The 15939-nt window shown below is 40.6% G+C and overlaps 2 protein-coding genes across 4 annotated transcripts in view; one reads left to right on the forward strand and one right to left on the reverse strand.

Annotated features, from left to right (window-relative positions):
* Positions 1 to 15939, forward strand: part of LOC129542602 (acyl-CoA dehydrogenase family member 10) — a 50009-nt gene that overhangs the window by 17602 nt on the left and 16468 nt on the right. For all 3 annotated transcript variants that reach the window (XM_088828182.1, XM_088828183.1, XM_088828184.1), the window contains exons 8-12: positions 4379 to 4447; positions 5852 to 6033; positions 11623 to 11773; positions 13073 to 13218; positions 14014 to 14187. In XM_088828182.1, coding sequence (XP_088684308.1) covers positions 4379 to 4447; positions 5852 to 6033; positions 11623 to 11773; positions 13073 to 13218; positions 14014 to 14187 — 722 coding nt within the window. The remainder of the gene's footprint in view (positions 1 to 4378; positions 4448 to 5851; positions 6034 to 11622; positions 11774 to 13072; positions 13219 to 14013; positions 14188 to 15939) is intronic.
* LOC148774885 (uncharacterized) overlaps positions 1 to 15939 on the reverse strand; it is a 68570-nt gene that overhangs the window by 5281 nt on the left and 47350 nt on the right. The window contains exon 3 of the mRNA XM_088828198.1: positions 15538 to 15620. The gene's annotated coding sequence lies outside the window, so the exon portion shown is untranslated. The remainder of the gene's footprint in view (positions 1 to 15537; positions 15621 to 15939) is intronic.

A 15939-nucleotide genomic window follows, 5' to 3' on the forward strand; every position in this document is an offset into this window, starting at 1 on the left:
TGGTGGTCCAGTGGACAACAATCTCCCTTGCAATGCAGGGAACACTGGTTAGGGGACACCAGTTTAATCCCTGGTCTGGGAAGATCCCACATGCCTCAGAGCAACTAAGCCTGGGGCCACAGCTACTGAGGCTACTCTCTGGAGCCTGGGAGCTGCAACTACTGAAGCCTGAGCGCTCTACAGCTGCTGCTCCATAAGGGAAGCCCCCACAATGAGAAGACCACATGCATACCACACTAGAGAGTAGCACCCACTCTCTGCAACTAGAGAACGCCTGTGCACAGCAGTGGAGACCCAGCACAGTCAAAATAAATAAATATTAAACAAAACAAAACATAGTAGGTTGAAAAGCCTAGCTCCAAACCCTTGGACAGTGAGTGACAGCATGATGACTGGCTCCAGAGTGGAGCTTCCTCTCCCAGAAGACTTTCTCTGCCTCCTCCTTCTTCTTTCTGCCTATCGTGCTCTCCAGAAGGAAGGTTGCAGCGAGTAGTCAGGAAAATGTGACTTTAGCACGTGGCCTCTTCCTCATTACTTACTGTCTCTCCTCTGACTTTTTGGTTCCTTGTGTCTGACTCTGTGTATGACAGCTACTGATGACTGACATTTATGAAGCCTTCGGGGTTCATTTGTGAAGCCCACAGAAGTTCTATAGCTATTTGTGAGCATTTATATTTATATGTGTGCCCATGTGATAGTATGTGCTTACAGAATAAAAACCCTGAAATGTGGAACTACCACTGTGTATGCATTCTGCTTGGGAACTCTCTCCAACTTCCCAGTGTTCTGAGGAATTCTGGACTGTTCGAAGGACATTGAAAAATCCAAAATGCACAGAATTTCCATTTTAGTAAAGGAATAAAATGTGCACTTGAAGATGAAACATGTATCTGCTTATAAAATGCCAAATCAAATTTGGAAAACTGGGAAAACAGTATAACACAATTTGTAAAAACCTCAGGGTAGTCATATTTTTATACCTAATAATTCCAATAGAGGATCTCTCTTTAAAAAATAGTTCTAAATAGGGAGAAAACCTTTATGCATTAATATGCTGACTGCAGTGTCATTTATAATAAAAAATGGAAATAACCTATAGATGCAGTAATCAAGAAGTGATTTTGCAAACCTTGGTATTTCTATTTGTTGGAACAATAACAGTAATAGCTAATACTTAGTGTTCAGTATGTGTCAGGTACTATAATACATGCTTTGAATGTATTGTTAATTCAGATAATTCTCAGCAACCCCCTGATATGGTCCTATTCAGTTCAGTTCAGTTGCTCACTCGTGTCCGACTCTCTGCGACCCCATGAATCACAGCACGCCAGGCCTCCCTGTCCATCACCAACTCCCGGAGCTCACCCAAACTCATGTCCATCGAGTCGGTGATGCCATCCAGCCATCTCATTCTCTGTCGTCCCCGTCTCCTCCCGCCCCCAATCCCTCCCAGCATCAGAGTCTTTTCCAGTGAGTCAACTCTTCACATGAGGTGGCCAAAGGATTGGAGTTTCAGCTTTAGCATCAGTCCTTCCAATGAACACCCAGGATTGATCTCCTTTAGAATGGACTGGTTTGATCTCCTTGCAGTCCAAGGGACTCTTAATGACCCCCAATTTATAGAAAAATGGAACTTTAAAAAACCAGTGATATATAACTAGTATGTGAGGGATGGAGCCTGGCTTCACACACAGGGGTGGTAGGATTCTATAGCCCAGTCTTAATGATTATACTGTGATTGTTGCCAATAAAAGGATGCCTGTAATAAAATGTATACGATAAAATCTTAATGTAGCAAAAACAGATAGAAACTATATATGTCTTAGGAGAAGGCAATGGCACCCCACTCCAGTACTCTTGCCTGGAAAATCCCGTGGACGGAGGAGCCTGGTAGGCTGCAGTGCATGGGGTCACTAAGAGTCAGACACGACTGAGCGACTTCACTTTCGCTTTTCACTTTCCTGCACTGGAGAAGGAAATGGAAAACCAATCCAGCGTTCTTGCCTGGAGAATCCCAGGGATGGGGGAGCCTGGTGGGCTGCTGTCTATGGGGTCACACAGAGTTGGACATGACTGAAGCAACTTAGCAGCAGCAGCATACATTGAAACAAAAATATTGGAAAGGAACACACCACAAAATTTACCGTTGTCATGTTTGGGTAGTTTGTCAGTACAAATTGTTAAATGACAGAAACCTACCTAGCCTGATTTAAGTATTCAAAAAAATAAAGGAGAAGTGTTAAAATGTATTGACTTCATTATCTAAATCTTTCAGGTATGGCTGGATCCAAGGGCCCAAATAATGTCACCAGGACCCATTTGTTCTCTCTCTCCATCTCTCAATACTTGTTTCCTTGATAACCCCAGTGAACACTGTAGGATACTTCCTGAGTTTGACTTACTGGCCCAATATGTGTCACCAGTTTGTTCCTGAACCAGTCTCTGTGGTCAGGAGGATGCACTGTTCAGATTGGCCAATCTGGGTCATGTGCTTAACCCTGAAATCAGGGTTGAATCACTGTCGCCCAAAGCATGTGAACTACAGCTGGGGAGAGTTGTTTCCCAAAGGAGCGTCTGAGGTATTAATATTAGAACATGGAAAGGGAAAAGGACATCAGGCAGGCAAAAGCAGGAGAGTCAGGTATTGGTGGTAAGACTAATTATTTTTCTATTTAAAAAATGTCTTCTTCACATGTTTCATAAAATTTACCAGTAAACTCATCTGGGCCTGGAGTTTTTTTAGGAAAAGGTTTTTGCTTATGGGTTCAATTCAATAAATATTGGATTATTTAGGTCTTTTATTTCATCTTACCTTAGCTTTGGAAGTTGTAATTTCCAAGGACTTTGTCCATTTATATTTTAAAATATGTAAAATTATATTATAAATATATATAAAGTTATGTATGTCCACTTCATATGAACAATTAAATTTATTGCTCAAAATATTCCCTTACCGTCCTTTTAATGTATGTAGGATTTCTAGTGATATCCTCTTTACGATTCCTGCAATTGACTGATAATTTGTATTTTCTCTCTCTCTTTCATCAGTCTACTTAAGGATTTATCATTGTGTTGAAGAGTACAAATGCTTAGTTTTATTAATTTTCCTGTTTATTTTCTATTTCATTTAGTTTTCCTCTGAGTTTTATTCCTTTCCATCTGCTTATTGTGGATGTATTTTTACCTTCTTAGCTATAACCTTAGATTTTGTAAATGTAAATGGTTTACATTTTTCTTCTTTTCTAACATGAACTTTCAAAGTTATGAATCACTTTCTAAGCACATCTGCATCCCACAAGTTTTGACATGTATTATTATTACAGTTTGAAGTGTTTTTTAATGTTCCTTTAATTCCGTTAAGGTCTTGGAAATACTAAGGTTTTGATACTTGGAAACTTATTAGGACTTATTTATTTACATGATAAATCTTGGTGACTGTACAGTGTGTGCTCATAAAGAATGTATATCCTGTGGCTGTTGTATGAGTGTTACAGAACTGTCCATCAGATCAAGTTGGTTGGTAGTGTTGTTCTTATCTTACTACTTCTAGTTAGTCTGATAAAGTCAGTTAATGATAAAGGCATTCTATAGTCTCAGTTATGATTGTCAGTTTGTCCATTTCTGTCTTTAATAATGAAATTTTTACTTTAGGTATTTTAAAGCTCTGTTATTTAGACACATACACATTTATTTTTTATTTTTTTAATTGACGTATATTTGATTTAATGTTATGTTTAATTTCTGCTATATAGCAGAGTGACTCAGTCATACATATGTATATTGTTTTTCATATTCTTTTCCATTGTGGTTTGTCACAGGATATTGAATAGAGTTCCCTGTGCTATACAGTAGGACCTTGTTATTTAAGGCACATACACATTTATGATTATAATATCTTCCTGGTGAATTAACTCTTGTATTGTTCTGAAATGTCCCTCTTTATCTCTAGTAGTTCTCTTTGTCTTAAGTCTCTTTTTTTTATATTAATATAGTTACACCAGCTTTCTTATGCTCACCAATTTCATGGAACTTCCCTTTGCATCCTTTCATATTTTATTTATTTTTTCTATGTTTTTATATTTAAAGCATATTAAGTCTTGCTTTTGTATCCAGTAGGACAATTTTTGTCTTTTAATTGGAATGCTTACGCTATTAATGTAATTATCGATATATTTGACTCAGGTCTATGATTTTCCTATTAGATCTTTGTCCCATTTCTCTTTTGTTCTCCTTGCCTTTTTGCCTTCTTGGGTCAATTGAAATTTTTAAATTTTAGCATTCCATTTTGATTTTTGCACGTACCATTTTAAAATCAAAAAATAATTTCAAGAAAATCTGATCACCTCATTCAGCAGTGTCTCTCATCTTTTTCTGCCAGAATAATGAAAGCCCTTGCGAATGCTGGAGTCCCTGTCCCCAAAGTTCTTGACCTTTGTGAAGACTCAAGGTAATGTTCAGATTTCTTTTTTCCATTGTATATTCAAGCTACAGAAAAGTCCATATATTAACTCAAATTCTAGTTTGCTAAAGACAAGTAAAATTTGAGTAGAAAAGAAATTTTATAGTAACCTCCCCTAGAGAGGTTTAAGTTATTCTGAAAGATAAATGCCTGCTTTCATGAGAATGGGTAGGAAACATCTTTTCTAACATTTAAAGAGCCTACGTCCATCTAGCTTCATGTTGTTTGTTTTAATTAATTTTTTTTATTGTGGGCTTTCTAAACTGTTTTTGAATTGCATTATAATATACTTTCTCAGTCTCTTTTTTCCTGATTTTTTAATTATGAAAAATTTGAAACATGCATAGAAGTTGAAAGAAGAAAAAACAGTACAGTGAGCACCCATTTACACTTCATCTAGATGAAAACATTTGTTAACATTTTGCCACATTTCCTTTCTATGTATATGTAAGTGTATGATATAGATAAAATAATTTTATAGAAATGGTTAATAATTATATAAACATTTTCTAATTTACTGTTTGGATGAATAATTATATAATTATTTTATAAGTAAGTAAGTATATTTCATATGTATGTAATTATTATTCACAGAACTTTTTGAAGTAAATTGCAGACAGCATATAATCTCCTAAGAATAAAGACATTTTCTTTCATAACTCCAGCAGCAATATTACACTTAAACTAAAAATAATTTAAATTTTCAAGTCAGGATGAATATTTATAGCAGTAGAATTTTCCAAACAACTTTTCAGAGTACTAAACTGATTTCTAGTAGTGACAAAAAGATTGATTAATGACATTTTGGTGTGTCACCTTAATACTTTGGGGTGTTGTGTATGCCATTCATTTCACTGAATAATGATGAAAATAACATCAACATAAAGGGATATTTATCGAACCCTTATGGAACCAGACACATATGCCAGGCATTGCCTATATATTGCTCCCTTAATTCTTATAGCTATTCTTTGAAGCTTTCTAGATTTAGTAAAAACAAATCTCAAAGAGGTTTAATATGTTCCTCAGGATCACAGTTCTAGGGAGGGCAGAGGTGGGACTTAAGCCTAGTTCTGTGTGACTCCAGACCTGACCCACCACCCCCTGACCCAACATGCTGCTTTCCTGTATTATCACAATCCCATTTCGAGTATATTCCAAAGAGAAGAGAGGCATGCTGGCAAGGAAGTGTAGACAGGGATGTTTATGTGTGGCTTAGTTTGGGGAAGAGTACTTCTAACTTCCACTTATATGCAGAGGAAAAAGGAAGTTTCCAGTACTCTGAGTCTGAACTCCCACCCAGCACTTATAGCTTACACACAGGACCGAGCAGTGCCCTAACAGCCTGCCACATCACAGGCCACTGAAACACCCTGTTTGTGTCCCTCCCAGTGTTGTCGGTACCCCTTTCTATCTGATGGAATACTGCCCAGGCCTCATCTACAAAGACCCCTCTCTGCCAGGCTTGGAGCCCAGCCAGAGGCGGGCCATCTACACTGCCATGAACAGAGTCTTGTGCAAGATTCACAGTGTGGACCTCAAGGCTGCAGGCCTGGAAGATTATGGGAAACACGGTGAGCAAGGGGCCCCTTGTTTTTTGTGCTGATGTTTCCTCATTGGTCCTTTGCTTTCATGATTTCCATTGTGCCAGGGTTTTAAGGCACCATTGGTAAATGTGAGGTGGGCTTGTTAGCTTCCTACTTGGAAATCCACTTTCATTTCAGTGGAGGTGTTGGTTACCTAGATGTTTTGTCCTGAAATAAATCCCTCCATGGACTCTAGAATCTCTTTTCCCTGCAAATTTTATTGCACTGTATTATTTAAATCTTTCTTTTTTTCTGATACTGACTGGCCAAAAGTACTTAAGATACGTATTTTCTTCTCCATTTTTTTTACCATTTCCTCTAAATATTCTTTTCAACAGGGGTGAATTTTTTTAAATGCCATTGTAGCAAGGTATTTGTTTGTATAATTTGTTGCTGCTCTTTTCTTTCTTTAATTGTCTGAGAGCTCCAGTTGTTACTTATCCTTGTAAGCACTTGGTGTTGTCAGGATTTCCCTTTTCCTTTTGGAAGTCAGTTGTATTGAAAGGTAGCACTTTATGAATTTTGACAAATGCACAGTTTTATAACCACCGTCACAACTGTCTCCGTGCTTTTGCATGCAGATACTTTAGCCTGAGCCAAAGAGTTTCATTTTGCCCTGCAGCATTCAAAATTATCTGACTCTCAATGCATTCCTGACCGTGGTTAAAAAGAATCTCAGTAAGCTGTATTTTGTTCTTTCTCTGCTTTTAACTAAAGCATGCCTATTCCTCTAGGACTGTATCAAATGCTGCAGTATGTATCCAATGTACATCAACTTCCTGACATATTTTTACCAAGTTTCCTAAAATTCTATCACTCTGTAGGCACATGATGTGAGGCCTCAAAATTGACCATTTGAGAAACTTTCCTACCACATAGCAGGCTTGCTGACTTCCCAGTCACAATAGAGGGGGTTCTCTACCCTTTCCACTTGTAGCCAGATCTGTATCAAATGCTAACTTTTGATCAGAATTACCAATTTAGTGGGGTTCCCCTCCATCTTGGTGGTCTCACTGGAAGATATTTATAATAATTTATTTGTTGTCTATCCAAAATTTTGAACTGTGGTGTTGGATAAGACTTCAGAATCCCTTGGACTGCAAGAAGATCCAACCAGTCTATCCTAAAGGAGATTAGTCCTGGGTGTTCACTGGAAGGACTGATGTTGAAGCTGAAACTCCAATACTTTGGCCACCTGATACGAAGAGCTAACTAATTTGAAAAGACCCTGACTGTGTGGATCACAATAAATTGTGGAAAATTCTGAAAGAGATGGGAATACCAGACCACCTGACCTGTCTCTTGAGAAACCTGTATGCAGGTCAGGAAGCAACAGTTAGAACGGGACATGGAACAACAGACTGGTTCCAAATAGGAAAAGGAGTACGTCAAGGATGTATATTGTCACCCTGATTATTTAACTTATATGCAGAGTACATCATGAGAAATGCTGGGCTGGTGGAAGCACAAGCTGGAATCAAGACTGCAGGGAGAAATATCAATAACCTCAGATATGCAGATGACACCACCCTTATGGCAGAAAGTGAAGAGGAACTCAAAAGCCTCTTGATGAAAGTGAAAGAGGAGAGTGAAAATGTTGGCTTAAAGCTCAACATTCAGAAAACAAAGATCACGGCATCCGGCCCCATCACTTCATGGCAAATAGTTGGGAAAACAGTGGCTCACTTTATTTTTCTGGGCTCCAAAATCACTTCAGATGGTGATTGCAGCCATGAAATTAAAAGACACTTACTCCTTGGAAGGAAAGTTATGACCAATCTTGATAGTATATTAAAAAGCAGAGACATTACTTTGCCAACAAAGGTCCGTCTAGTCAAGGCTATGGTTTTTCCAGTGGTCATGTATGGATGTGAGAGTTCGACTATAAAGAAAGCTGAGTGCTGAAGAATTGATGCTTTTGAACTGTGGTGTTGGAGAAGACTCTTGAGAGTCCCTTGGACTGCAAAGAGATCCAACCAGTCCATCCTAAAGGAGATCAGTCCTGGGTGTTCATTGGAAGGACTGATGTTGAAGCTGAAACTCCAATACTTTGGCCACCTGATGCGAAGAGCTGACTCATTTGAAAAGACCCTGATGCTGGGAAAGATTGAGGGCAGGAGGAGAAGGGGACAACAAAGGATGAGATGATTGGATGGCCTCACCAACTCAATGGACATGGGTTTGGGTGGACTCTGGGAATTGGTGATGGACAGGGTGGCCTGGCGTGCTGCGGTTCATGGGGTTACAAAGAGTTGGACATGACTGAGCAACTGAACTGAACTGATGCTAGGAAAGATTGAGGGCAGGAAGAGAAGGGGATGACAGAGAATGAGATGGTTGGATGGTATCACCGACTCAATGGACATGAGTTTGGGTAAACTCTGGGAGTGGTGGTGGACAGGGAAGCCTGGCATGCTGCGGTTCATGGGGTCGCAAAGAATTGGACACCACTGAGCGACTGAACTGAACTGAACTGATCCAAAATTTCAACTTGACTGAGCATCCTATATTTCATCTGGAGCCCTAGTTACTAGTAAAAGGGCCAGTAGGCAAAGACAACAGATGTTGCCTATATTGATCTGTTGTTTCAGGATGGAAAGAGCCCTGGAACAAAAGTTAGGTGCTGATTTGTTGGGTGACCTCGGGCAAGCCCCATTACTTTGTCATAGTTTTCTCAAGAATAGAGGTTGAGTAAAAAAGCCCTCGGAGAAGGCAATGGCAACCCACTCCAGTACTCTTGCCTGGAAAATCCCATGGACAGAGGAGCCTGGTAGGCTGCAGTCCATGGGGTCGCTAAGAGTCGGACACAACTGAGCGACTTCACTTTCACTTTTCCTTTTATGCATTGGAGAAGGAAATGGCAACCCACTCCAGTGTTCTTGCCTGGAGAATTCCAGGGACGGGGGAGCCTGGTGGGCTGCTGTCTATGGGGTCGCACAGAGTCGGACACGACTGAAGCGACTTAGCAGCAGCAGCAAAAAAGCCCTACCCTGCCCCCTCACAGAGCTGATATGAAAAGCAAAGGAGATGGCACCTGTTCCAGTGCTGTGAATGGACAAAGCCTCTGTCACATGAAGCAGTGGGCAGTGTGACATCCCATTGCACAGTGAAGACAGAACAGTTTAAGGAGGGCTCTTCTATGTGCTGAGTGGATCTTTTGCCTTTTAGTTTTAAAGTGGACCATTCTGATATGCTTTCCACTGACCTATTAGGTTGACAAAGAGACAAATCAGAAATCTGGTCTGATTTTATATAATTCAGGGTCAAGCTCCTGGGCTGCTGGCTATGTCTTGAGGCTTATTACATAAAATAGCTTTCTCAGATTTCACATTCACTGGTCCCGCTACAGGGCCATCAGATATTCTTTTCAAGTATCCTGTAATTTCTTAAGTTATTTTAGGAATCAGCTGCTGGGCAGGGCACAGGCTGTGTATAGCTAATACACCACTTGTGTAAAATTGGTACATTTAAATACATTTAATTTATTTGCACACGTGAAGAATATCCCTAAGAGGATGCCTAAGAAATTAGTCATGTGGTTTGACTTTGGGGAAAAAGGGCTGAGTGGCTGGGCAGGGGATCGGGGATTTATTGTACACCTTTTTGTCACTTTAATTTTGAACCAGGTGAATATATGATTTATTAAAGAAAACAAATATAAATTTGTAAGGAAAAAAAAAGCACATAAACATGATTTCTGATGAAAAGGAACTTTGACAAAGATCCCTTTAGGTTCAATCTAGTTATCCCAAAGAAACTTTCCACCAAGGACCTGTAGAGAATATAATTCCCTTTTCTCATCCCAGAGTGTAGGCTGCTTTGGGGAGGAAGGGTGTTTGTGCCTTGGCAGGCCTGCTTGAGGCCAGTGGCCAACAGAGCAGAGACACAGGAACAGCTGTACCTGCTTCCCATGAGAAGGGAGTGTGCACAGCACTGGGGTGGTGTGTGCATGGGGGGCAGGGGGACATCCTAAATCCATGTAGGAGATTAACCTGAGGGGCTCCTTCAACAAAGGTTCAGCTTCTGGAGGCTTTAGTATTTGATTTCTTATGATAATTCAAACTTACGGAAACATTCAGTAGTGCTGTGAATAATTATATCCTGTGACTTAGTTTAAGGATTAACTTTTGCATATTCATTTATCTCTTTCTGTATTTATCTATCTACATGATTAAGAGACCCTGACACTTGACTCCTAAGTGCTTCAGTATCATTTCCTAATAATAAGAATATCCCCCAGCACCATTATCACATCCAAGAAAATTTACCATTTTCTCAGAATATCTAAGACCCAGTCCATATTCGATTTCCTCATTATTCCTCTTGTATATTTTATAAGCAAGGTTTTCTGGTTTGTTTTCCAAATCAGGATCTGATTGAAGAGTCTAGAACAACCCCCTCACCAGTTTTTTTAAATGAGTTTTTAAAGGTACCAGGTAAGTGTATTATAGATTTATTTTGATTATTGTTTCATTTACTGCTGACTTCTACTTCCTATAATTCTGAAAACTGAAAGTTAGTTCTCAAGGCTTGATTTGTTTTGGGCTGAATTCCTGTGGGTTTTGATCAAGCCTCTTACAGGTCTGCTGGATCCTTCTAATGACAGGTGAGTGGATGCTCCGAGTGTGCAGTTGACTCCACGGAAGGAGCCCAATCTCTCTATCCTTGTCCTTAAGCTCCTGGGAAACATTTTTCTCGCAGATGAGGGGTGAGGGCTTGACTTAGAGCATTTACCTGGTATGTTGTTTATTATTAATAGTGACTATAATTGTCATTTGACAGCAATGACGGTGACAGTAATAATGGCCATTATTCATTGAGCAGCCTTCTGTGTTCGGCATGTTATGTATGGATTTCATTTGTCCTTCACAATGGTCCTTGGGAATATAGGTATCAGCACACCGATTGTACAGATGAAACAATGGAGGCTTAGAAAGGTTAAATCATTTGAAAAGCTTACCTGTGAGCCAGGTAACTCCAGAACTCACTTCTAGTCTATGGTCCCATAACTTCCAAGTTCCTCAACTGTGGTAACTCTGGGTTTCTTAATAAACAACTGAATAATAGCAAATGCTCATGTATTACTTACTACATGCTGGGAATAGTTGCCGGGGCCTTACATATTTCATCCTCCCAACAACTCTACTGAGGGCCGTCTCACTGATGAGGAACAGGGCGTGGAGACGTAAAGTAACCTACCTGAGAACACACAGAGAATGGCAGGGCCGGGAACCAAACTCAGACCGTCTATCCCAGTGTCCATGCTCTTAGCCAAGCACTGTCCTCTGGCTAAGAAAGGATTTATTAAAGACTGTGAGGAAGCTTATAGGATCTCTGAGAGGGCCAGAGATCAGGCTCAGAGGGCTGTGTGGCTGGGAACAATGCCCAGATCACACAGATCCAGCCAAGACAAAATAGCAGTGGCTTCTGAGGGAGCAGGAGCATCAAGTGGAAAATTCTCCAGTCATGGGATGAAGATGCCTCAGACATTACAAAGGGTTTCACACAGTGGCTGATTTCTGAAACCTTTGGAGTTTGTTGAAATGGCACACCATATTCTAATCTTCTTTCCCTCAGGGGACTATATTGCACGTCAGGTGCAAACATGGATCAAGCAGTATCGAGCCTCGGAAACCAGCACCATTCCAGCAATGGAGAGGCTCATCGAGTGGCTGCCCCTCCACCTTCCCAGGCAGCAGCGGACCACAGTGGTGCACGGGGACTTCAGGTTGACTCGACATGAGGAGGGTTGATGTTTAGATGTGGAAAGTGATGGGAAGGGCATTTGAAGGGGAAAGAAGCAGCTGGTCTTGCCCCAGTTTACTGCTGACAACTATCCATGCATAATTATCTCCCTGTGCATGGCCTTTAAGGAAGGGTTTGTCAGCTTTGGCACTATTGACATTTGGGGCCTTTGCCACAGCAAGAGTTAGTACCACCCCCAGATCCGAAGGCACAAGCACAGGCTCCAGTTGTAACTACTGCAGGACACACACCTCCAAAACTGCATTGCTGTCAATAGCCACAGCAATGATTTTACTCATGAGTCTACAGTCTGGGGACAAGATGGCTGGTTGGAGTGACTTTAAGGCCAGGGGCTGAAATTGCCTGATGGCTCACTCACACATCTGCACGGAGGCAGAGGAGAGCTGGGCTCCCTGAATCTCTCTCTGTATATCTATGATTTCTCAACTAGTCTCTTCAGTGTGGGGCTTCCCAGGTGACTCAGTGGTAAAGATTCTCCCTGCCAGAGCGGGAAATGCAGGAGATGTGGGTTCAGTCCCTGAGTTGGGAAGATATCCTAGAGGAGGAAATGGCAACCCACTTCAGTACGGGGAAGTTCTATGGACAGAGGAGCCTGGTGGGCTTCAGTCCATGGAGTCGCAGAGTTGGACACGACTGAGCGACTAACTGCACACACACATACGCTCCAGTATAGTAGCTTCTAGGTAGCTGGACTTCTTCCCTGGTAGCTCAGGGCTGTAAAGGTGTGTATTCTGAGGGGAGAGGGCCAGGCGGGAGCTGATCACCTTTTCTGTCCTTGTCTTGGGAGTCACTCGGCACCACTTCCACCTGCATCATCATTGTTAGAAGTGAGAGGCTTCCAAAGGTGAAGGATTAGACTCTTCCTTTTGTGGCAGGAATGTCAAAAAATTGCAGACCTGTTTTAAAACCATCTCAGGGAAGGAGAAGTACCAGAACCTGGATACTGTCTGTATGTGGCGAGGGCTGCCTCACCAAAGCTGTGGCCCTTGGGAGAGGAACATAGCTGTCCCTTGGCCTTGTGCTGAGACGGGGCTGGGGAATTAATATGCAGGCCCCCTTCCCATTGCCTGTTGGTGTCCCCATTGGCTGAGCCAGAGGGCAAGGGAGCTGGTGGATGCAGCCCATGCATGCTCCTGGGCACATGGGGCACAGAGGGGTGGGAAGTGTGTTTGGAGGGGCCAACAAAATAAACACTCAGCATGGAACACTCCCCAGCGATCAGTTTTCTTAGTGCCGTCTCCATTCCTTGTGGCTCCTTCAGGCTGGACAACCTGCTATTCCATCCAGAAACTGCTGAGGTGCTTGCTGTCCTGGACTGGGAACTTTCTACCTTAGGCGACCCCCTTGCCGATGTGGCCTACAACTGCCTGGCTCACTACCTGCCATCCGGTTTTCCCATTCAGCCAGGTAGGAACTGCTGTTGGGGGAGTGGGGATGGAGCCTTCTTCATTCTCAAAGATTTGGGCAAACTCAGCTGAAGTAGTTGGTGATTGGGCTGCTTCATGAAATTCGGGTATTTAGTATTTCTTCTACAGTATCATTTTTAATGACAGCATAGGATTTCGCTGTTAAAGAATTAACTTCTTCAAGGCATTTGGTTTGATTTCTATTTGGGTATTTGTTTCCAGCTTTTTTTTTTTTTTAAATTCTTACTAACTTCCCTGTGCTTCCACAAAAAGGGCAGTGAATATCTGCATAGTAATATCTTTGCCTGTATATAAGGTATACTCTTAGGATAAATTCTTGGAACAGAATATATTATATGCTTCTGAACCATCAAAATTTTACAAATGAAGAAAATCAGTAAGATTTTTTATCTGTTGCAGTTATCTTTTTCATAATTTGGTGAGATTTCTTTGAATACCATTTTTTATTGAATGATAGAAAATAATATGCATCCACCCTTACCTGTGGTCCAGATGGAACTTGGAGGCCCTCATTGCTTCCTTTACTGCCAATTTAGTCTGAAACTTTTAAGAACATCTTTTCTTACTCATATTTGAATATATCTGAAGGATAAATTCCCAGGTTATGAATAACAGCTTCATGCTTGGATTCCAGACATCTTAAAATGATGACCTATAACCCTTTGAACTAGTTGTGAAACTTATTTCCAAGGGACAAGATGATTTTCAGAATTCAAATATTGGGAGCCACAGGGGAGCATGAGGTCGTTGCCTAGTCCTGGCTCTGTCGCTTCAGGGTTGAGTGACTGTGATTTGACTGAGCTGGGAATCCCTACTGCAGAGGACTATTTCAGGATGTACTGTCTTCACATGGGGATCCCTCCTACTGAGAACTGGAACTTCTACGTGGCTTTCTCCTTCTTCCGCATTGCCGCAATCCTGCAGGGAGTCTACAAGCGCTCACTCACAGGTAATGGGAGCCTAGGAGAGCCGGCCTCAGGGTGTGAGTCACAGCCAAGAGGCTTCCCTCCCTGAAACCCTCTCATGACCAAACTACAAAGTTCAGTTAATTCAACCATTTGTCAGCAAGTGTATATCATATATTTTTAAGAAATATTTAGAATTTTTTTAAATTATTAAAATAAGGTACAAAACTTTTTAAAAGTAAAAAAGAACTCAATCATATAGAGTAATATAAAATCATTTTTCATTCTTTTCAGCATCACTCCTCAAAGACGAAGCTACTGGAGCCCCACTTTTTCTGTATATCTGTTGTCTCTCCTCTCTGTCTCTCTCTGAAAGTTTTATAAAAATGTGATCATTTTGCGTGTTATTTTTTAGTACCTTGATATAAAAAATTTTTATGCCAGAGAATTTTTATGAAATACTATGGATGGAATCACCAACTCAACGGGCATGAGTTTGGTGAGTTCCGGGAGTTGGTGATGAACAGGGAGGCCTGGCATGCTGCAGTTCACGGGGTTGCAAAGAGTCAGACATGACTGAGTAACTCAACTGAACTGATATATTTATATATTATGGCCATATATATGTATTTGACAACTATGTAAGGCAAATTACTTATTTTTTTCCACTTAACAGTATTTCATTGAGACCTTTCCATGTGAGTATGTATAGACATCATTCATTTTGCTTTCTCTAGTACATTCCATTGTATGGATATACTGTAATGTATTTAACCAGTTACGCTATTAATGTATCCTTGGATCGTCTGCAGATTTTCACAGTCACATACATAGTGGTTGGTGGACATCTTTTGTTACTCATATTTGAATATATCTGAAGGATAAATTCCCAGAGTTAGAATTTCTGGGTTAAAAATTTGTGTATTTTAAATTTTTTACATGTTGCCAAATTGCCCAGTGAGAGGATTGTTGAGGAAGAAAAAAAGATCACTGTATTTTCTTTGATGATCCTCTTACATATATGGGAAAATACTTTATTTAACCAGTGTTTTCTAGATTATATCTTTAAAGTTTGAACTTTTGAGAAGAAAAGTTTGGCTACTTAGAACTGATGGTTCAATACATACATGTGTCACCTATGGAGTGTTCATATATATGCAAGTGTGCCAATTTAGTTTTCATTCTGAATTCTGTGGGGTAGAAACTGAAATAATCTATAGCCTAAATTATTTAAGAAGATATAAAGACAGATTAAATTTTGTTTCTTATGTAGAAGGGAAGCAATTAGAAAGCAGGAAGGTAGAATCTCCCAAAAGACTTAGCAATAGTGACTAGGCCAGTAGCATTAAGTACCTATAATCATCCACATTATGATCTATAAATTCCATTCTTACCAAAAGGAACCAGGGCACCTTGGCGAAGTGACTGATTTCAGGTCTAGGGCAGAATATCCACAAGATGAATCTGGAACATCTTCCTGTACCAGAAAGATAGGAGGTTGTTGATTATGAAGGTCATATTTAACTGTCTCAGGAGTCCACTTGAATAGGCTCCCACTTGCTAATGACATGAAACTTTGAGCACCAGTAAGGATGAAAGCTGGAATGGATGACACACATCAAGTATGTTTAAATCCATGAGTGAAGAGTGATACTAAAAGTCTCACTGGTGACTGTGGAGGCTGAGAGGGAAGCAACCCATTATTCTGATAACTGGTAAATGAAGGGGGAAAAGTCAACCACTTGTCCTGACTTTCCTATACAAATTAGATGTCATGTTAACCAAATGATTAATGA

This window comes from Moschus berezovskii, chromosome 19 (assembly GCF_049115385.1).
Source record: "Moschus berezovskii isolate FMDL1 chromosome 19, NW_MosBer_1.0, whole genome shotgun sequence".
In the NCBI taxonomy this organism is placed as follows: domain Eukaryota; kingdom Metazoa; phylum Chordata; class Mammalia; order Artiodactyla; family Moschidae; genus Moschus; species Moschus berezovskii.